At 34.3% G+C, this 23,720-nt stretch overlaps 1 protein-coding gene across 12 annotated transcripts in view; it reads left to right on the top strand.

Moving 5' to 3' along the window:
• The first annotated feature begins 3,208 nt into the window (after positions 1–3,208).
• The window catches only part of Klc (kinesin light chain), a 126,205-nt gene continuing 105,693 nt past the window's right edge, over positions 3,209–23,720 (top strand). For 9 of the 12 annotated variants that reach the window (XR_016303779.1, XM_089642647.1, XM_089642644.1 and 6 more), the window contains exons 1-2: positions 3,220–3,261; positions 3,525–3,599. Coding sequence is in view for 10 of the 12 variants with exons in the window: in XM_089642647.1 (XP_089498773.1) it covers positions 3,559–3,599 (41 nt within the window). In the remaining 2 variants the exon portion in view is untranslated. Of the gene's footprint in view, positions 3,262–3,524; positions 3,600–20,396; positions 20,491–21,200; positions 21,447–23,720 lie in introns of those variants that run through there. The other 3 variants (XM_089642639.1, XM_089642643.1, XM_089642640.1) reach the window with 3 other exon arrangements.

Genomic DNA, 23,720 nt, shown 5'->3' with positions numbered 1-23,720 from the left:
ACTACTAGTAATTTGGTTAAAAGAAACTGGCAATATGTATATTTTATTTCAATTTTCAAAATCGCTAACGTATTTTGAGTTTTATTCACAATGGGAGACCGATATAAATCAGATATTCAAAAACTACGAACTATTTTTAATACTATGATGAGAAATGAGAGTATAATTTAAAACAATGAAATAATGCACTTACAAAAACATTTCACTATCGGCGTTTCCTCAAACTTGAAGAAAACGAAAACAGGTCGAGAACAACTTTTTTTAAGGTTTATACTACTGCTAGTATTAACTTTATACGTGTTGTATGTATCACTGACAAAATAAGAGTGAGGACCGAGCTAGTGAGAACGAGAAATATGAAGCACTGAACGCTGGGGGAGTCAAGCTACGCAGAAGAACAATAAACAGGGTACGTACAGGGTGAGGCAAAAATAATCACCCTATTGGAAATCGCTATAACTTTTCTAAATGGCGTCAAATGTCATTTCAATTTTGATATTTGTAAAGTAAACAAACGCAGAATACAAATCAATAAGATATGAATCGGTTTACAAAAACGCGGAATAACAAGCAGTACCAAAGTTTATCACAAAAAAAATACAGCAAAAGAACATCGGGTGATTATTTGCCCCATCCTGTATGTGTACTGTTCATTTATATCGGTTGACTTAATCGGTAAACCGATGGTTTTGACTCGGTAATAATGAAAGACAACTGCTTTTCTACTTTTGCAAAAATAGGGTTTGCTATAACCACGAGTTTTCCTGAAATAAATAAATAAAATATGAGATTTTTTAAACCAGAGTATACACTGCCTAGATTTGATTTTTATTATTATCTATGTAATGCTCATAGAAAATTGTAAATGTGTATGCGTTTTAATTATTGATGAAATAATTTAATTGTTTTCAATAAAACTTAGCAATCAATATGAGGAAATCAGTGACGTCAGTGAGGAGATCGATAACCGATTGGCAGGAAGCTCAGGTAGCAGTTGGTCTAACTGAATTAAATTCACAGTCTAACAGCGAGTACCTAAATCAAGATAATGCATTTTTTAAGTTATACCTTATAAGAGTGCCCCTATATGTGTGTATGTTGGGCAGCGTTTTGAGGTGGGTTAAGGTATGGGATATAGGAAGGTTCTTATTAATGCGGGTTTTGAAGAGGCCTGGATCATATAAAAAGGAAAAAGATGCCGGTAGCTTGTTTCACATACGAGCCGACGTACACAAAAGAAGATCCATTTTCATGAATCAAACATCAACTGTGAATGGGTGTTCCGCTCGTGTCTGTTGAGTTTCACGCACGTCGAGTTTCGGTGCACCAGGGATCAATGCTGCTATATCCTTAGAGCAGGCTCCATTAAAATACTTTTAGAACAGACTCGGCATGCCCACGTTGCGTCTGTGCATCGAAGATGATAATCGATCTGTCCTCCTTTGCACAGAATCACGTAGACCTTCACTCAGAACTCCGTTAATTACAAAATTTAAATTCTTGCAAACACTATTATATTGTACTTTTATATTGTTTTATACTATTATATTGTACTTACGCAGACCCGTGAAAAATAGGGATATTATAATCGTAGGATTTTTGAAGCTGAATGTAATTAAAAAATATATATATATTTATTACTTATATATATATGCCTCGGGGTCTTTCCTTTCCTTCAAAATCAAATATTGTAAATTTTAGAGACAATCAGAAATTTGCCTTTCGTATAAACACCGTTGATTAATATAAGTCAACAATTTAAACAAAGCAAATGTACATTTTAAATTGAGTATTAATAATGAATTACTTCAATAAATAATTTTGTATCCACTTTAACTTTGTCTGAATTGTTCCAAAAATCAGTTCTGATTTTATAAAATCCATCAAAGCATAATATCCTAGTTCTATAGTAGACGTTGAATCGAAATTACAGATAGACAATAGACACAGAGACACACCACCGAAATTATTAAAATAGAGCGCATATTCACAAGTGCACACCATTATTTTATCTATCAGATTTATTCCAATCTTTTACATTCGTGAATTTTTTCAATACCTGTTAAAAGTGTGTTTGGATGGATCATACCATTTTGACTGTGAGTTTTTGGTGCTTTTGATGATTTGTATTTTGTACTGAGATTTGGATTTCCCAGGCATTTTGAAGGCCAGGGCATTGTCCATAGTGGTAAATAATTGTTCGGGAAAAACCATAATTTTTGCTGATCGTTTGTTGGTCGTAATGGCTTGTAAATGCTCAATACTGCAAGGTCATTAAATAATATTTTATGGAGGTCCCCTAATCTCATTTCTTCAAAAATATCTGTAAAGAAAGGAGATAAGATTCTTCATGTCGACAAATTCTCTACCTGCGCAGGTATCAGCGGTTATCCTTTTGTTATTATAAATGTATTTTTCCTTACGATAGTGGTCTTTGAACAACGAAAAACGAAAAAAGAAAGTAAAATAGTCCTAACACTGAAAAAAATACTAAATACACTATAATTTATTATGTTGAAATATTTTTTATTTTAGCATTTATTTTTAAGTGTACCACAGCTATAAACACTGTTCATGAATTCCATTAAACAATTGACATTCATTACAATAAAGTCAACAAATAAATAAAACTCTAATTTGTCATGCAAAAAAAACTTTTGTAATTTTACCTCTTGAGAACTTCTAATGTAAAAAAATACCGTTTACCGATAAAATAAAACAAATTGTGTTTTTTCGTGTAGCATGAGAAGAGATAAAAATGAAGTTATACACAATACTTTCCAAATACATATTTGACAATCTGACTCTGATCGACTATAGTCCGATATATCAGGTAATCTTTAAGCTCGCTAAGAGAGATATTTACGTCAGTCAAGTTGCACTCTAGTAGGGAATGAGACAAGATAAGCCGACTCAGACCATTACTAAAAGTTACTCTTTGATCCAATCAGTGGTAAGCAGTGTACTTTGTTTTGTTATGGTTACATTTATTTTAATTCGAACAAGAATCAATCCCCTCGTGGCATCTCATCTAAGATAGGATTATTCCACTAATTTTTCGTGAGGGGCCCATATAGTATATTATGACAATTCGGAAATTACACAAAAACTTATTTAACTCTGGGAATTCACCCTCCTCTTTATCCGTCGGTAGGTACCGGATATGTATTTTTTTGCACCATCGCGTTCTTCGTTTGGCTAAACTGATTCCAGAACAAAGTGGTGAGTTGATGTAGTGGTGTAGCTGTCAATATCGAATTGGTGAGTAGATTTTCTAATAAATAACCGAAAATACTCGTCAATTTCACTTAACTTCCTTCTGACATCAACAAGCTTTGCACCATCTCTTTATTTTTTCGAAAAAAATCGCACTTGCTTCAATTTTGCAGACCGTCGTTGACATCGCCATTTTATCCGCCTCTGACGACTTATATGTTAACATTATTTAGTTTAACTCAATTATGTCCAAGTCTTTGATAAGCCTACGCAAAATGAACTGACGGCTGTCAATTTTTCCATCACAGATAGGTGGATATGCTGCTCTAATGACATTACCTTATGGTGACTGTTATTCCTAAAGTTATGGATGAACGCGCTCCGTAAGTGAAATATCATGCACCTGTTTCTAGTACAAATATTGTATCTATGTCCAATGTTTCCCCACCAGACTGTAGTTAAAATGCTTCTAGATTTGTGTACGTCCAAGTATCTATCGAAAATCTAATTATTCTGAAGACAGTTAATGCATGCATTGACATTGTTTTGGTTTCATCTGTTTCAAGTTACAATATCTATAAATTTATATTGCCCCGTAGTATTTGTTTAGTTGGAGTAGAAATAGTAATAGTTTTGTCCGTTTTCGTTGTGTACATCAGGAGAAAAAGTAAATTAATCCTTTCGGTGATCTCTCTCGTACAATGTACATACCTAACCTTACATTTATTTATATTTAATGTTAATAATCCATGTGTCACCCATATCCATAAAAATATGCATGTGACGTATATACATACAAGTAGGTGTATCTTAGTTTCTGTGAGGTAAATAATCAGCAAATGTGTGTCACTCTCCGGAGCAGTACCTACGTATTTAATATCGCTGGAGTGACTCACCCACTCGCCATTTCATGTCAAATGTTCTCAAACTTGCGCAAAAGAAAATCCAGCTATCGAAACTGCCGCAACAAAATGCAATTTGGTTAATTATTAATATTATAACTTATTCCTTACTGTTCTCTTGCAAGAGAATCAATAAAGTGTAAAATATATAATGGTTTTACTAAAATTGGGAGGCGGGTGTATGGATGGATGGATGGATGGCCTAGAGAACCATTTATTCGATAGCCAACACCCCTGCCATAGGTCAACCCAAGTGGTTTGCTACGTTTGGTGACTTAGTCGGGGTGCCCGGATTCATGGGGTTAGGTTTGTCTAGGTCTTGGCGGCGAATTTGTTTACCCACCTACCGCGTGGTGGGACGTATCGGGAGAGACTGGTTGAGGGGGACCTTTGACCTCTCCAGCCGGACTTTCTTTCTACCCAACGCTTTGCACCACAATGGGAGCGATGGATTCATACGTCGGTCACTCCTGGACATATTTACCCCAGATTCCTACCCACCCCTTATACCTTTTCCTTCCCAGAACTTTCTCTCCTTCTTTTCCCTTAAAACACCTTCCACACAACATCTCCAAAAATGACATATGCCCTGAGGGATTTTTTTTCTTAAAGGCCTCCTGTGTGGAGCTAATGTAAAAAATGTGACGTTTAAATAGAGGCGTGGGTAGAGTTGCGCATTTTATTTATAAGATGGCCCACACCAGAAAAATAGGTTAAAAAAATCTAGATGTCTAGGCAGCCACCGTATTCAATCATTAAATTCAAGTTCACATTTTTTGTTTTTTTTTTAAATTTATTTAACACTTAATGAAAAATGTAACAAACAAAAAGAATAATAGAACAAAAGAGTAAGGCCCCAATAAACTACTATGTTAGTAGTTTGTGGTTGGATTGTGATGACGTATTAATTAAGTGTGGTCTATCCCACATCGTTATTTTAATGATTCAAGTGAAATGTCTACACAATTAATTTACAACGTTTAGTGTGTGCTTTTCTAATTGATCAATTACGATTTCAATCCTCTGCTAGCCTCCATCATCCCACAAGCAACATTTTTCGCTTTTATAAGATGGCAGTATAAGGTTTTAAAATATTGTCAGTTTATTTGTAACTCAGATATGTTTCTTTCTTTTTAGAAAAGTCAGAAATAAATATATACTTATTTTAATGTTATTTTTTCAATAAGATTTTCTCCACATGTGGAGAACCATTGGGTTACTATCTCTTTAACTATTCGATTATAGATACAGTTTTTACTGTCGATTTTTTTAAGACGATGTCTGTCTGCCATTGCAAGTTGCCCAATTTGCAAATCGCCGAACGTATAATTCATATTATATCACCGTTTCAAATATTTCTAAAACGATTTCATGAATAAACAACATGAGCAGGGATAAGGAGTTTTTTTGGTAAAATGACATATAGAGTACTGATTCAATTAGGCCCAATGTTCTTTCAAAATGGTGAATAAGTATGGTTTGTTGATTTTAGAATGAACGTTTTTGTTGTGAGAGAATTGCTGGAATGGCTACAAGGGGCTGATTTGTTCGGGCCTTTTATCGGAGAAGGGATTGCTTCTTACCACTGTTTCTAAAGTACTCAATACGCCAAAGCTCATTGGTACTCGCTACTACTATTGATTTCATTGTATCGCACAGTGGGCTGAAAATCGCCTTTCATAGACATAGAGACTTGAATTATCAAGGGTATTTTTTTTGGCTAGAAATGGATTCTGCTGATCACTATGCTATAAAATTTCGCACGAAGCAATTGCGTGTACAATTGAAGGAGTTATCAATTTTTTAAGAAAAAATTGTATGGCACTGACATTAAAAATGAGGCTATCTCTGGAATCATAAGGTTGGCCATTCTATCCTTACACACAGATATACTACTATTTATTTGTAATTTTTTGACATACTTCGTATTGTGGCGCAACTCTCTCTGGGCGTTAAATAAATAAATAAAAAAATAAAAAACTTGCGATTTTTTTTTTTAAATCCTCAAGTTGAAAAAAAAACTTTTTAATGTTGATGATTCATTTTAATGCTTAAATGCTTTACATATGAGTAGGCTTGCAGAGTTAAAATATTGTTAGCTAGACAAAACATACAAGATGCATTTAAGCATTAAAATGAATCATCAACATTAAAAAGTTTTTTTTTCAACATTGAGGATTTTTTTCTTTTAAATCTCAAGTTGCGCCACAATACGAAGTATGTCAAAAAAATACAAATAAATAGTAGTATATCTGTGTGTAAGGATAGAATGGCCAACCTTATGATTCCAGAGATAGCCTCATTTTTAATGTCAGTGCCATACAAATTTTTCTTAAAAAAATGATGACTCCTTCATTTGTACACGCAATTGCTTCATATGAAATTTTATAGCATAGTAATGATCAGCAGAATCCATTTCTAGCCAAAAAAAATACCCTTGAAAATTCAAGTCTCTATGTCTATGAAAGGCGATTTTCAGCCCACTGTGTATCGTTAACAAGTGTATTACTGTACGAAGCAGAAAACTGTCTTAGTCAGGCGTCATGAAATGTGCGCGAATTTTCTGTCTGGAATTTTTAGTTTAGATTTGATTTTTTAAAAATCACTCACTGTAGCTTTTTTCCATGTGATTTGTCGGCAATAATCGTTAACGAATTCGGCAATTTTTTACTTTCCGAGCAGATGCGCTTACCGCTGAGCTATTACTTAAAAGCCATTACACTATGCCCTACGGCTTATGATTTTAAGCACGTGCCATCAGTTTCGAATGTATTTTAAAGGCAGGTACTTGCAATTAGCTAATTACACCAAATCAGAGTTGATTGAAAGATATTGCTGGCAGTAATATTGCCTATAACTAGAAATAATTTTATTGTTATTACTATTAATAAGGTAGGTAAGTACCTTCGCTGATTACACTTGTACTTATCTTTATCATTTGTTGTCAAAATAATTTTAATGGTACTTTAGTTAGTAAACCGGTCACTGTTCAAACCGGTATTTTCGTTTTCCTTATTGACTCTTTATTGGCGATTACAGATATCAATTGAATTGGTGATTTGTTGTACAATGATGGTGTTTATTTCTCATTTGCTGATCCGGTTTACCTTGCTTTGTGTCGCCTATTTTGGTATCGTCTTCAGATTTTCGGAACCGCATTGCAATCAATACAGTGCACTCGTATCTGGTAAGATCCGGATCAGGTAAATACATAATCCTAGATTTTCTCCACGTGTTAAAAGGAAAGAATCTCGTTTATTTATTATATTTTTTTAAATGTAAATACCGCACGTGAGTCCCAACTGCTCCCAATTATCCGGAGTCAGTGGCAATATAGTAGTCCGTAGAGAGAGATCGTATTTGACGTCATCGACGATCTTCCTAAAATACACATGTCTTTATGAAAACCAAAATGAAAAGTCGAATGACGAGGTCACGTACGACCTCCCTCTGGGACTATTATAATACGGTATTCCCCATATGGTATGTTGTGAAATAAAAATGGGTGTGGAAGGGGATGTGGAAGATTCAGATCTGCTCACACAAAATTGTTTTGTATAGTCCTGCCACTGGGAGCTTCGTTGTAACATCACCGTTCACTTGATCGTGCCATATCTTCCCGAAGCGTGCCCGACCCCTTTCGATCCATTATTGTCGTGTATTCTACTGATACCTCTTTCTCTGTCCATTCGCTGCGCATGCTCAAACCATTCAAGCTTCCCTTTCTATCTCGTATTAATCACGTTACGTCAGTCATGCAAGCTTTTGGATCTTCTCATTCGTATTAAGGTCGTTCACGTTTAACAAAAAAAAATCTGTGTCGAAGTAAACAAGTCGAGATTTCAACCAAAGTAATAAATACCCATATTCTTCCAGAATCCACAGATGTTTCGGATCAGCCGATAAATTGAACCAAAAAGGTAAACTCACTATTTCTCTTTTCAGAGGTATACACGTACCAAGTTTCCGACGGTTATTTTACTAAAGAAATACAGGTTTTTCCAATAAGAGGTGTTATCAATGGTTTCGTTGCTTGTGTGGCACGTAGCGCCGTCTTGTTGAAAGTAAACGTTGTCCAGATCAATACCATCCAATTCCGGCTATAAAAAATCATTTCATCTCTCGATAGCGCAATCCATTCATCGTAACTGTTGCTCCAGCCTCATTTTCGAAAAAGTAAGGTCCAATGACTCCACCGGACCATAAACCGCACCAAACAGTCACACGTTGAGGATAGAGAGGCTTTTCAACAGTCACTCTTGGGTTTTCCGAGCCTCGGATGCGACACTTTTGCTTGTTGACGAAGCCACCGAGGTGGAAATGGGCCTCATCACTCAAAATGATTTGCATTTGATTCACTCAAGGGAATTTTAATAATTTCAATGCGTTGTTGAAGCGTGTATCGTTCCATTTTTATTAATGGCGTAGTTTCTACTTGTCAAATGTCAAAAAATGACAGCTTCAAAAGTAACATCTACCGAAATAGCGGGCTATTCAAAATAACACCTCTTATTGGAAAACCCTGTATATACATGACTATATAGTTTTTCGAAGAATTCCGAACGATTTCCTTTTATGATTTTGTCGCAATCATGCGATTATTAATTCAACAATCATTGTAAGTAAGAATCTTTAGATCTCCAATAGCAACAGATTAACATTTTATTACACTCTTTGTTTCTCCTGTACTATAAACTGTAGTATCGAGTAACTGGTGTAAGACCACCATGACGAATTGAAACGTTGCTTGAAATAATAAATTGACTTAAATCAGTTAAAATAATAATTCTTACACATATTTTATTGTACATCATAGAAACGGTGAAATAAATTTAGATGCGTACCTTATTATTTATATGCTTATATTGTAAACATGAAAGTAATTTCCGCAATGTTATGAATTTAAGTTATATAAAAAATAATTTCTTTAATGTTACGAATTTATTGTATTTAACCTATCAATTTAACTGTCTGAAACGGGAAACCTTCCCAGTGGGACAGTCACATCTTCATGATTCTGTAATTGTATTTTTTAGTATCTAATAAATAAATATAATGGCTTTATAATAGCTGTGTTTGGTGACCAGATCTGAATAGCCAGGTGTTTCCCCATATTCTCTTTCCCATCTTCTTCCCCTCCTCGCTACCTTCAGCCTCACAACATACCCCAATTGGTAATGCCATAGTCTCACTGGCTCCAGACGGTTGTGCAGTATTCACATACAACAAAAAAATTACACCCTGCTCACAAAAATGCATCTCAGCGCATGCGCCAATCTGTTGATAGCGAAAGAATCCATAACCAGCAAGTCATTCTCTTCATTTCCAGTCCGGCTCCGTCTGCAGCCATTTTCTTTGAATTTCCGATTAAAATTCGTGTTACTAGGCAATGTTTTATATGGATAGTCGACATATCGTCAACTACTTCTGTTAAATCATATATGCAGCATCAATATGAACATAAGTAAGAATTTATTTAAAATATGATACGAATAATAAAATGAATAAATAAAAATCACGTATTCAGCATCAATATGAACATAAGTAGAAACTTGTTTAAAATATTATACGAATCATCTATGCAGCGCCAATATGAACATAAGTAGGACTTATGTTCATAAGTAGGAGTATGATACGAATCATGTACACAGCATGAATATGAACATAAGTAGGAATTTGTTTAAAATATGATACGAATAATTAAATAATCATGTATGCAGCATTGATATGAACATAAGTAGGAACTTGTTTAAAACATGATACAAATCATTTATGCAGCATTGATATGAACTTAAGTAGGAACTTATTTAAAATATGATACGAATCATCTACGCAGCATCAATATGAACATAAGTAGGAACTTATTTAAAGTATGATACGAATCATGTACACAGCATGAATATGAACATAAGTAGGAATTTGTTTAAAATATGATACGAATAATTAAATAATCATGTATGCAGCATTGATATGAACATAAGTAGGAACTTGTTTAAAACATGATACGAATCATTTATGCAGCATTGATATGAACTTAAGTAGGAACTTGTTTAAAATATGATACGAATCATCTACGCAGCATCAATATTTTTTTTTTTTTTTTTTTTTATTTATTAAAAGTATACAATACAGAATATAGTATATTATATAAAGCATCGTACTCCCAGGAGTTAATAAACTCATTGCGGGTCATGAACATAAGTAGGAACTTATTTAAAATATGATACGAATCATGTGCACAGCATGAATATGAACATAAGTAGGAATTTGTTTAAAATATGATACGAATAATTAAATAATCATGTATGCAGCACCAATATGAACATAACTAGGAACTTGTTTATAACGTAATACGAATCATTTATGCATCATCAATATGAACATAAGTAGGAACTTGTTTGAAACATGATACGAATCATTTATACATCATCAATATGAACATAAGTAGGAACTTATTTAAAATATGATAAAGATAGCTTGGAAAATATAAACCAAAATTTCGTTTAAATATGTACTCCTTGTTTAAACACCACTATTATAAACGATAAATACATCGGAATTCTCTACTCCTTTCAGAATGAAACAGGTATGATAATTAAATCGATCCTATGACTCATATACCTTTTACCATGACGTATTTATTATTTTAGATGGTGGCGTTACGTAACTCAGATTATTTAAGTTTGCGTAACCATAGATTGAATGATGTCCTGTAGATTCAATAGTGCATCCGAAACTGGCTATAACTAGAAGATGATGGTCATCGATCACCATTGCATAAAATCATCACTCCTGAAAAATCTAGTCTTTGTACTCGGAGCATTTTCGAAACGTCTTGACGAAGCGAGAGGCTGAAGTCATTTAAATCTACTTTATTATTGTCTAGCCGTTATAAATTTACATTAAAGAAAAATGAATGCGGTCATTGATGAGCGTAACGCGTACTTGTCGTGTTTATTGTACGCACGTTACACGGATCAATTAAAGATAACCCATAAATACCAATATAAAGAGCATACAAAAATTACTCGTAATAACTCCCTCAAAAGAGATCTTCAAAGTTTTTGACGTTCCAATAATTACATCAACAAATTAAAACAATATCTGTTGTATATTATTGACATAAGAATTGAACTTTGCAGGTTAACGCAATTATCTTAAGGTCACAATGTGATTCTTCATAAATTATAGAGCTTTGAAATCAATTTGACTGTAAAAAGTCGCAATGCGTCCATATTTTTTCTAGTTCAACTAGCTGAATTCCTTGGCGCTGCTCGGGTTTCACGCAGAGTTTGCCGAAATTCTCTTGTAGAAAATGACGTTCCTCTTGTTTTTATGCCAAGTGTACAAAATTTCATCAATTTCGAACTAAAATTGTAGATTTGTATAAAAGTCGAATCCAGGCCACCCGCCCGGTTCCCGCCACGCGGTCTCACGCTCGTGCGTCCTCCACAAACACACAGACACTCTCCTTTATATAAATCGATAATGCACCTCGCACCTCACTAAAACGAATGGAACACGGTTTGGAGTCGCGCTTGTTTGGGCCTGACAAATCCATTTTCTCACGTTTCAACATATTCAACATGAAAAAATAGGAGGATATTTGGAGCCGGGCAGTAAATCTAATCTTGTCCTATAATTTAATTTAACCTTGTGTTTTGTATTACTTGTGAGATGTTGATAAATCTTGTTGCGTTGTTCGTGATAAGACAAAATCCACATTTCCTACGAATGCTGTATGATTTGTTTTGGTCATTTTCAGTTTTGACGTACATTTTAAAGCTCGGGTTGTGCCTTCTGGACAGTGGTAACGCCGGATGTCTGCGGTCTGGCCCACAGCAGTTTAATGTGCATTAGTCCTGATTGCGGTCATTGGGATCTCCGCAGAGAATCCATTAACACTTGTTTCTTAAATTAACTCAATCTTCTTTCGGAGAGATGCAGACAGTTTTAATAGAACGCGCACTCAGACAGAAGTTATTTGTTACATTATTTAGTAGACTTTTCTGGTATTACTTGCTCACCGCCCCCCTTTCAAAGAGATATTTATCGAAGATCTATCGCCCTTTTCACCAAATACAATATTAGTTATGGTGTACATACTTGGCAGTAAAATTTTAAAGCTATTTTTAAAATAATCGAAAAATGCGTTGTTTTTTTTCTGCTTAAATATTTAAATATGTTGCAACTATTTATAACCGCATGCGTATTCGAATGCCACATTGTGTTAAAATTTCAAAGCAATTGGTGGAGAACTTTTGGAATAATATAACTATGATAACTTAATATTATTCACAAATGGGCCATAAAACCTACCAGATCAGTGAAAATTATTATTCCTCGTTTTATATTATTACTTTATTAGCGCCCTTTTAGGGGCTTTTACATTTGAATGATAAAAATACATACACAATTAAACTGCCTCAGTGACAATCTTTTGTATTTGTTAAGTGATAAACTCAAGATGTCCTCTGACTCGGTATAATTATTTCCCTTTTTACTTTCGATCTTGTAACGGTCTGAAATTTTGCGAAAAATTTCGTCACTTCGAAAATAATTTGTAAAACGTCCTGTCTTGCGGATTGTTATCGAGGATTATTTATTATCAGACACTCCCTGTGACCTCTTTCCTTTGCAAGTCCTCGTAAAACTGATAGTGGCACTCAATCACACTCCCCTTACTTCTCATATTTTATATTACTTGCTTATCAATTTATGTTATAGTGGGAAAATACCTACATCTCGTGCGACGATGTTCTCTCTACGGTCGTTTGTTAGTGAGATAAAATGATTTGAAATTGGAGCACATTTTCTTGACCGGTGTTGCAATAAAGTTCCTGGACTCGAATATTCCAAGGGTCACTTTCCCGAAACCTGATGCCATGAGAATAAAAAAAAACATTTTTTGTAACATCTTAGGCAAGGCATAAAACCATATTCTCAAATTTAGTTGCAACTTAAACTTGGTTATTATCATTGAGTTACATATAAATAGAGTCTACATTCCTTGCAACATCAGTGTGAAATATTTTCCCGTGCGGGAAGTAGGAAGGGCTGTGGCGGCTGTCGATGTCGCCTGAATCCTTCCGACCGCGAAAAAACTCAACGAACTAGTCAAAGTAACCGGCAGCCGCGCAAATGCTCCAAGAGTTTTTAACATTAATAAATCAATTTACACGACTACGTAATGGTAAAATCCTACTTACCGGTGAAAGGTTAAACTATTGCTTTCCCTATATTTTCCAATACTACTTTTATAATATCTCAGCGTGCATGTCGGCATTTTGAAGTTATCGCCTGAGTCCTGTGCCCGGCGAGCGCTTGTAACCGAATGATGCCCGAGATATCTCACATCGGACAATGATCCGATTTGCGTGGCCCATACTTCGAACGACTCTACTGACTCTATCTATACACCTTTAGATAGGATTTGGTTAGGGTAAATATTTTTTTTTTCATATATGTCATATTTAAATTGGGCGGTTAATGAGCTTTTTTCTTATTTCTTTTTTTAATTACATTAAATTTTGGTTTTTCAAAATTATTTCAGGAATTTTGACTTTCGCGATTTTGGTAATCGGTATTTCTGGAAATTGATTTCTTGACCTCCAGAAACTCGACATAAAATATCAATAATAGCGCCTAGCAGTCCTTTTAACGGTCTCCGTGGTTGAGGGTTAGAGTTCTCGACTACGAATTCGAAGGTCGCGATTTTAAATCTCTGCGCGTGCAAGTAAATTATATTTAATTAATTTATGTCGTCTAAAGATGAATTAATCAAAAAATAATATATGTACTTATAGTATATTTGCGGCACGTTCCAGAGTGGAAGATACTATCTGTATCGACCACCATTCAGAATCGAAGCATTGGTTGAAATGGCTTTAGCCATGTGGTGACCAGATCTGAATAGACAGGTAATTCCGCTCCTTCCTCTTCTTTCCCTCCCTACTACATTCAGCCTAACGATATACCCCAACTGGCTTCATACCGATGGTAGCAGTTGAGCCTCTTGTGACGTATTCACATAAAAAGCACTGCAGTTGCGTAGTGTAAAATTTAAACCCAGAATTAGTACCCAGTAAAAATAAAACATGACCCCTGTCAGGCCGTAAGCCTCATGGACATGATAACTCTGCTACAAATTTTCGTGTTATTGAAAATCTTTCCCGACTTATTTCGTAGAATCCAAGAAAGACGTAATAAAAACTGACCAGCGTGAAAACACGTACCTCTCATGGCGGGCTAAAATACACCATGTCTACAACCTTATACCATTTAATTAAAAGAAACAGCTAATAGAACAGGTATCTAATGAATTTAGTTGAATTTATCTGATTGGGCAAGACAGACAAGCCAAGTCCCAGCGGACACAGGACGCGCCGCCGCTATAGCGTGACCTCCGACCAAGCGAAACCTCAAATCGATAACGCCACATTGCTTATGATGCAGCGGGGAGCAAGCGGCAGCAGCAGGTTTCTACCTTCGACTATTACTGACTTCGGTGAGCGGTGATGAGGTGTGCAAAGCGGGGAGACGGGTGTTCATTGTCGTGGTTAGTTATTGGTCCGGCGTATTATGCTCTGGGTACGTGCACGGTCGATCGACAAAGGATTTATCAATGATGTCGATAACTTTTCATTGTTACCGAGCACGACTGCAAATCACTAACTTACAAACAACAGTTAACGGCGAATAAATTAAGAATACTAAGGACGGGTTGTATCGGAGAATTTGAACAATTCTTCAAATTTCAAAGTTAATTTGCAAGTTCTGTTACTATTTCAGTTCTGTCAAGCAGCTAGCCTACAATGATATAATAACATAACTTCATTGGGACTTTCACGTAACCCGAAAATGAACGTTGAAATTTAAAGAATTCTTCAAATTCTCCGAAACAACCCGTCCTAAGTCGTTGTGAACTGTTATTTGTTCGTTGGCGGTCTGCAATCGAGCTCGGGAACGTTGAGAAGTTATCGACATTATTGATAAATCCTTTATCGATCGACCGTGCTAGTTACTCTGATTATCTCTTAAATTTGCTTAGCTAACACTGAAGTACCATAGAAGTGTGTTGTGTTGTGTTGTGTGTGAGTTGTTATGTGTCCATAAGCCAAAACACGATTGTCTTATGAGGTTATCGGAACACGTGTTCATAATTTTTTTTATATTTCGTCATTGTGTACTATCAGAACAAACGCAGGTGCACTAACACGTGTTTCGATATATGCATTATGAATGTCCTAAGAGTTTACTATCCCGTTGTTAACAGGATTTCAATAAATCAGCAATACTTATGTTTCTCCTTGTGCTCTGATCACTGAAGATATAAATCAACTGAAGTATGTCGTGTTACGTGTCCGTATGCCTGAAGTAAGCTCAATTCTCTCTTACTTCTAGTCAAAGTGATCAAATATCGAAATTCTTTCTCACATAATCAATTTCATAGGCCTGTCTGGAACCTTCCCTAATAAGAGATCATATTCGACTTAATTTTCGTAATACTTCTCGCACTTCTCTGAAATCGGACGAAATTAAAGCAGTTAATATACGAAATAAATGTCAGTCCTACACGATCGGCATCTGGCAAGGTAGGTAACGCAGTTGACTCCGGTCCCTGGGAAGGAAGATTCAATCCTCAGACAGATCAATTTTTTTAAAGTTTTAAAATAGATGTATTACAGCAAAAAACTTTACAGGATGATTTTTTTATAGCTTAATTTACATAAACTGCATAAACGCAGTGCTGTAATGCTGCGTATAAACTGGACAAAATTTCCGCGAGCCAAGCTACGAACTGTGGGAAAGGAACAGAGCAAACGATAACGAACGAAATTTTGTCCTGTTTTTATTTGTATTTGTTAAGACACTCAGGATTTAGCATTCGGTTTATGTCGATCCTTATCGGCCAATGAGATGCCGCCTTATTTGTAAAGCTTTGCTAATTGAATAATTGTAATTAAAATATTTAGCTGAAAGGATTACCATTGAAAATAATACCGTAGAAAACAGAATATTTTATTTTTATCTTGGAATCTACGTAATAATTTTCACTTCTACTTTTCCCTCGCGAAGGCGTTATTTCGACCGTATTTTCACCTCAATCCGCCCATAAATTACAGTTTAAATAGAGACGTCGCCTACCTTAACCGTGTAGTTTTTAGATATTTACTTCAACATAATGCGTAGGTGTGTAAAATAAATAATTATTTCTCTCTTGGTGATATTACAAGATATTCTTACACAATGTTACGAAGCAGAAATACAGGGGAACGGTTGCGCAGCCTTCTTCATACAAATTTTAAATTTGGATTTGAGGTTAAAATACTTGACTAAACTAAATAATACACACATGCGTAGTAGATTTTTGCTACTCCCTTTGATTGAAAAAACAAATTTTATTTATTTTATTTTATTTAGGAAACACACAGTCATTTATATATTTATCATAAACACAATTATTTACAATATTAGACCAATAATGTTCCATTAATTCTAGTCGTTCATTAAATATTTGCACCTATACAATATATTTATAAATGACAAAGAAATATGTATAAAGAATAAACATTATAAGGAATTACAAAATGTTATAAAAACAATTAAAGACAGTTAGTAGTAATACAGTTTACGCATGATTATAATAAAAGCAATAAAATAAACTAAGATGATAGGATTATTTTACAAAATAAAAAATTAAGTTATCAGTTTAGTAAGTTACATTTTATATGTTTTCAAGTTACACTTGAAAATGTCTACATCTCTAGAGGCATTGTCAGTTTTAAAGATACGTCCTATTAAGGCGATGCAAAACGTCGTGTAATATTTTAAATTGAGCCGCTATCAATAATAACCTTTACGTAGATGTTCGCCTGTTTTGATTTATGCAAGAAAAAAACATGGCCAAAAAGTGTCTTTTATTATATTTTATGGATGTTCAGGCATAAATATTAAATTTTTTTCGATCATTTTATAAATAACTTAATTTGCCACATTACACAATAAAATCATAACCGAAAATTGGTTCGTAAGTAGGAGATTTTGAACTTTACAGCAGTTTTCATAGGCCTTATACATCATTTTTTTCTGGGCTTATAAAAAGACGTATCTAAAAAATACTCGATTATTTTAAAGGCCAAGATGTATTCTACTCGCAGTATTTAATTAAAGCATCTGAAACATTTCTAGGCGACCAAATTTTCAAACCAAAAACACATGATTTTGCATTACTACGTAGTGCATCGCCTTAACTAGGTAGACATTATTTCTTGCTTGCATTCGCTTTCTTTTTTGCATTTGTTAAAACTAATGTTTCGTAACCAGCTCACTTCCAATGTGTTTAGTTACCAATAGAATGTTAATAGCAATTTATAAAAAAATACCGATTAGTGCTGCTAGGCCCTGCAAGCGGCTTTTGTATGTTTTGCCCTTTTTCAGTCGGTTTTCTGATGTTGATTGTTTGTTTGATGGTACTACACACCGCATACATATATGAATTCATTCATAGATAAATAACCATAATATTTGTATTATTATCATCCATAAGCTAGAGTTTCCGTTTGATATCAACCATTTTGTTGTTAGCACTTCTTATCAATAATCAAAGTGTTTCTCATTCAATGGCATATTTAAATATTAACCTATTTTAATTTGCTGTAAAAATAAGCGAATTAACGATTAAGATGCAACGTGACCGTCTGTTAATATAAATAACTAATAGAAATACAGGGTGTTAAGAGACGTTATTGACTTACAGTGCTTTCTGAGTTTATTGGAGTAAAAATATACATGATATTTTGGTCTCCAGTCACTTTTTTTCACATAAAAACACAAAACGCTGTGGGTATTGGGCATTGGGTGTGGGGGATGGGCGGTATTGGACTATTTACACGAGGACAGTGACTCAGAAATTCACTAAACGATTTACTGACCACTAAATAATTTTCCTAAAAAATATCACCGGATTAATCGGCTTACTAATCAACCAGTGAAATAATTTTTCTTGTTGTATTAGAAAATTGAAAAAATCACAAGCATGAATCTCTTTATTCTGATCTACCTGTAAGTCACCAACATCCTGTATGTCGTCCATGTGAGAAATTTGATAAACTTAACATAATACTGTTAAAATGTCACAAACAATTTTATAAATTTCAAAGAATATCGTTTTATCATATGATTGATTAGTCAAGTCCTTGGTAACGTTTTCCAAAAGTTTGTTCAGTAGACTTTATAGTTTGTTAAATATTAATTTGCAAGGCTTGTTTTAATCTCCAGCTTAATATTTTCTTGAGTAACAACAGCGGCCGAGGTCTAGAGATTTAAATATAAAACTCAAGATCAACTTATTGAAAAAAAATTCTGTCCTATATTTAAATTTCCCTCACCTACTAACCAGTTTCTTTAATTGATTATCGTTACAGACACCCATTCATAGCTTTAATTTTTAAGAAATGTAGCATTAATTATTGAAAAAATAGCTTTTATAGCTTTATTTTTGCAATTTCATAGCGTGTATAGCTAAATAGGATAACGTCAAGGAACGGGAGTCGGCAAGAGGGGAAAAATAATTAAATTACTAAGAATTAAATTAAATTACAAAATCACTTGAAACATGTTTATTGTATTATTGATTGAAACTCAACATGGCACATGTTTCTACAGTAGAGTGTGTCATTTTCGTTCTACGATCTGTCAATACAAGATTATAGCGACTAAAAAATCTTTTTTATAATTGCTAAAAACACCATTTATCGCTTTAATTCGCGAAAATATCGTTAATGTTATGAATGGGTGTCTCTAATTAAACGTGGTTCAATTGAAAAGATATCCGTAAAATGAACTACATTTTCGTAATATCAAACCCAACATTTTCAAATATTTTCATTGATTTAATAATATATTTTGACGACCTCCATGGCAGAGCGGCAAACTCCTAAACTCTAAACAAGATTATGGGTTAAAAACCCGCCATAAGCAATAAAATATGATCTATTATTTTACAAGCAATAATTATTCGCCTGAAACACTCATCCACATTGAAAAATCTCCTGATGCCCCTGACGGGGCGTCCCGTTGGCGTCATGTATCTTTCATCAGGAGATTTTTCAATGTGGATGAGTGTTTCAGGCGAATAATTATTGCTTGTAAAATAATTGTTACCCTTTGTGCTATGCATAAAAAATCTTAAAAAAGTCTTAAACATTAGTTTACCAAAAAAAAAAAAAATATATGATCTGATTAATTTAGGTTTTAACTATCCCGCAGCCAAGTGGGGGAGTAGGTAGTACCCAAAATTACTATCGTCCTTGATACTTGACTTATCATTTTAGTATTTTACGTATTCCTGCGCAAATACATAAGTTACCATTGATAATTGACTTTACTTTAAAAGCGCATAATACAGAAAAAATGCATGGGGTCGTCGGAAGACCCACTTGGTTACAGACGTTTTGGTTTGGCATCTTGGCCTGTCAAGAGTTAATAAGTAAAATAAAACGTCCCCAAAAAGGGATGTTCCGTTGTCTTCAACAGGTAAAAATAGGTATAAACATAATTTTCACTTCTGATTCACTGTTACAATGCAATCCATTGACCCGTCCGATCGGTTGCCGATAAAAGGTATCGTTTTATTGAAGACGTTTGAATAATTCATGGTACAGCAGTAGCCTCTAGCGGCGACGCCTGTAAGTTCTGATTTTCGCCGTCGTAGGGCGTCGCGGCGCCGCCAGAGGGCGGATCTCGCACCCGGCGAGCTATGACTAACCCAGCTTAAACTGGACATTTTTCCAGGCGGTACTGATCGCCATTATCGCTTAGGGATCTTTTGTGAATTTCATAAATCTCGCGTCTTGCAATTTTAGGTTTTACCTAAAATGTTACTTTGAAATAAATGATTTCTTTTTTATAAATAATTTGTGATTTTTTGATGGTCTTTAGATTATTTACATGCAAAATACCTTGCAAAAGCGTATTTAAACAAAATTAATTAATTAACGCCATCTGTGAACACGTAGAATACAACGAGCGTTGCGTTTAACCTTAAGTTAGTTCTTGCTATTATGTTGTGCATATATGTATTACCTTTTGTTTCTATTTCATATACCATTCGATTACTCATGTAATGCTTAACTTCATCCGAATAGTCTTGTTTTTTGTTTTGTTAATAACTCAATTATTTTATTTATAATTCAAAATTGACTGATGCGTGATTCTGAAAATCTGGGAAATTCGTTCGCCGCCGACTTGGGGTAGTCGAGTAGCATCGCGCCAGTTGCCGCGTACACTTCGCAGGGGGAGGACGTCACCCACCCTCGTGAAATCCTTAGCATTATATCGAGGCCACGCGTCGCCCCCCGCCTTTGTTAAAGTAACCCCCACACTCCATATTGTGAATTAAAAAAATACTGCCCTTATTATATTATCGACCACAAAGTAGTTAAAATACATTCATTGTTTTATTACAAAGTCTTTTATTTGGTTTTACGTATCCGCGATAACATAACCTCAATTTTTGTCAGACATCGTATGTTGTGTGTGTAAAGTAGGGTTTCGTTCGAATGAACATACCTGTGTGACGGTTACAAATGTTTTTCTAAATTTTAATTATAAATCTAATCATCAATAGTTTTATGACTTCATTATTTGAATGACAGTAGTATTTTTAGTAATAATTGATGATTCATCGAATAAAACACATTAAAAAAATTAACATCTTTTCGATATTCCTTTTTGTCTCAAATTTTTCATAATTTCAATTTTACATGAAAGCCCATTAATAAAATCCAAATCATTTTTCACATTAATTGTTTGTCTACGGATATTGTCAGACTGTAATAAATGAATATGTGTATTTATTAATTGTTTGTCGACGGATATTGTCAGACTGCAATAAACTAATAATAATAATACGATAAAATCGTGTATTTATTTTTAGTACCTACATGATTAATTGATTAAATAAGATTGCGCACGTCTATAACCACATCATCGCCAAAAAAACATCTTCCTGTCAGAGTACCTACCGTTCTATTCGTTTTATCGTCTTGAATTAGTTAGAAATAATTGGCTTATTTTACACTTCTATTGATTATTATGGTTTCGTTCGGACACAATGTTGTTCGTGATGGTGTGTGCTTAGTTGTTTAAAACATGTTTTTGTTTTCAGTGAAATTGTTATAAAAATAAAAATAGTGTGTGATCTATTTGCGGAAACCCGTTTCCGGCAGTTACCTTGTGACAAACCATGAGTTTACAAGTGATAAAATCAACAAGTTAATCTGAAGCAAGTCTTATAATGTCAAAAACTCTCAACGCCTATAGAATGTAAGTAAATTTATGTTTATAATTTAAATTAAGATCCCTGAGGCATATGTGTGTAAAACTATGTACGATCGTGTGAGAAATGTGGAGATCCGCAAAGAGTGCAAGGCTGATGTAAACGTAATTAGTAAGATTAAGAACGCTTAGATCGTTTGGGCATGTAGAGCGAAGAAAGGAGTATAAGAAGAAGATTGTAAGAATAAGTCGGGGACGCCCGAGGAAGACATGGTACGATCAAGTTTAGTGTGACGATCAGAAAATAGAATAGTATGTATGCGACGATGTATGAAAGTGAATGAGGCAAGGAGTGTGTGTCAAGACTGAGTTGTTTGGGCGGTCCGTCCTCACTGCCGACCCCTGCGGGGAAACGTGGCGTGATGGTTAGTTGGTAGTTGGTTAGTTACTTTAAATTTGTGTTAAACTTTATTACTAATTTGTTCCCAAGAAAAACCACTTATGTATGATTTACTATACTGAAGTGAATTTCATTAAAAATTATATTCAGGACTTCATTTAAAGGTTTACTCTAAAAAATATATATTTTCGAATTCCCTGAAACAAAATGTAATTTCTTTAGAATTCTATGAAACTAATTATTTAGTTGTCAGTTTGACATTTCGATTTCTGATTCGATCGATACGAAATTCTAATTGTCATTACTTTTGTCTATTGTCCGCTAGTCTGAGATGTAACATTTTCCTGGAAAGTTTAAATGAAAAAAATTTTAATGACACATTAATTGTTTTCTAGAAACATATAAAATTAATACTTTCCCAAATTTGAAAATATGTCATTTCATTCGTTTTCCGGGGTGTTTTTCGAGTCAAATTCAGTATTTTATTAATTCTTGTGACAAAAGTGTAACAATTTATGAAATATAAAATTCGGTAGATTTAAAAAATAACAGAGCTTCTGCTTGTCAGCACTTTAATATAATGGGACTAACTGAATGGTTTTTATGACCAACTGAAAGTGCTTTTGAACGTTTTCGATTGTTTTCATGTTGAATTGTGACATTGTTGTCTTCACCCTCCGGTATGAACCCATCCCAAATCATACGATTGTTTTTATCTGATTGTTATCCTCCACAATGGCTTGCTAACTTTAGTTATAATAGGGACGCATACTTCTAATAAAGTAATTCGTCTCGCAAAATTTTACTTTACCACTCGATTTAGTCGTTCTATTTCTTTTTAATTTTATCGAGCTTGTCTGGCCGTACAAACTACCTCTTGTATTTTATCATTATGAATAATGCTAAAGAGTATGTAGGAAGCAATGCATGAATGTGAATGAAGCTAGAAGCCTGTACCAAGACAGAGTTATTTAGCCGTCCATACTCTGCCTACTCCACCTGGGAAACGGTGTGATGGTTTGTTAGTTGATACAACAAATGAATTCTGTTTGGTATTTGCATTCTAAGACAAAATTGTGTCGTTGAGTGGAAGAAATTTTAGCTTGTGGATATTATAATTTTGGAAGTACAACGTATTTAATTCGCGTAATTTATAATGTTAGCTTGTAAGAGAAATATATAGGTTTCATTGTGGCTTAAGTATGTATGCAAATAAATCTATGTTTTTCCATTAGGTATACTGCTTACTTTCCCATACATTTCGCAAATTTATGCCGGTTCAGGTATTTTAATTCCGCTTAAAAGGGTTGTCGTGTATTCTGTAAGAAACGGCATTTAATGTTTTCTGTGAAAATCCAGGAATTAATGGTAAATTGCGCCCTTTAATTCAACGTACGAAATTCGTAATTACTTTAGTGCGAAAGTGCCCCTTATTTGCTGTTGACGGTCTTGACCACTTTTGTCGAGTGCGAAGTAAATTCACGTTATAAAAATAAACATGTATTATTAAATATTTTAATGTATTTTCAACCTTACTGCGACTGAGCTCTATCTGCTGATGGTAGAATTGTATATATAAAAAACATGCAATAACAACGCATATATGAAACGAAACAAAAACTTCGTTGGTAAAGATCTAAAGACGTAACAAAAACTCCGTTGGTAAAGATCTAAAGACGTAACAAAAACTCCGTTGGTAAAGATCTAAAGACGTAACAAAAACTCCGTTGGTAAAGATCTAAAGACGTAACAAAAACTCCGTTGGTAAAGATCTAAAGACGTAACAAAAACTCCGTTGGTAAAGATCTAAAGACGTAACAAAAACTCCGTTGGTAAAGATCTAAAGACGTAACAAAAACTCCGTTGGTAAAGATCTAAAGACGTAACAAAAACTCCGTTGGTAAAGATCTAAAGACGTAACA

The sequence above is a fragment of the Hesperophylax consimilis genome, chromosome 18 (assembly GCF_061612785.1).
Source record: "Hesperophylax consimilis isolate HC1 chromosome 18, BYU_Hcon_1.0, whole genome shotgun sequence".
In the NCBI taxonomy this organism is placed as follows: Eukaryota; Metazoa; Arthropoda; class Insecta; order Trichoptera; family Limnephilidae; genus Hesperophylax; species Hesperophylax consimilis.
This window is presented reverse-complemented; position numbering and strand designations above follow the sequence as displayed.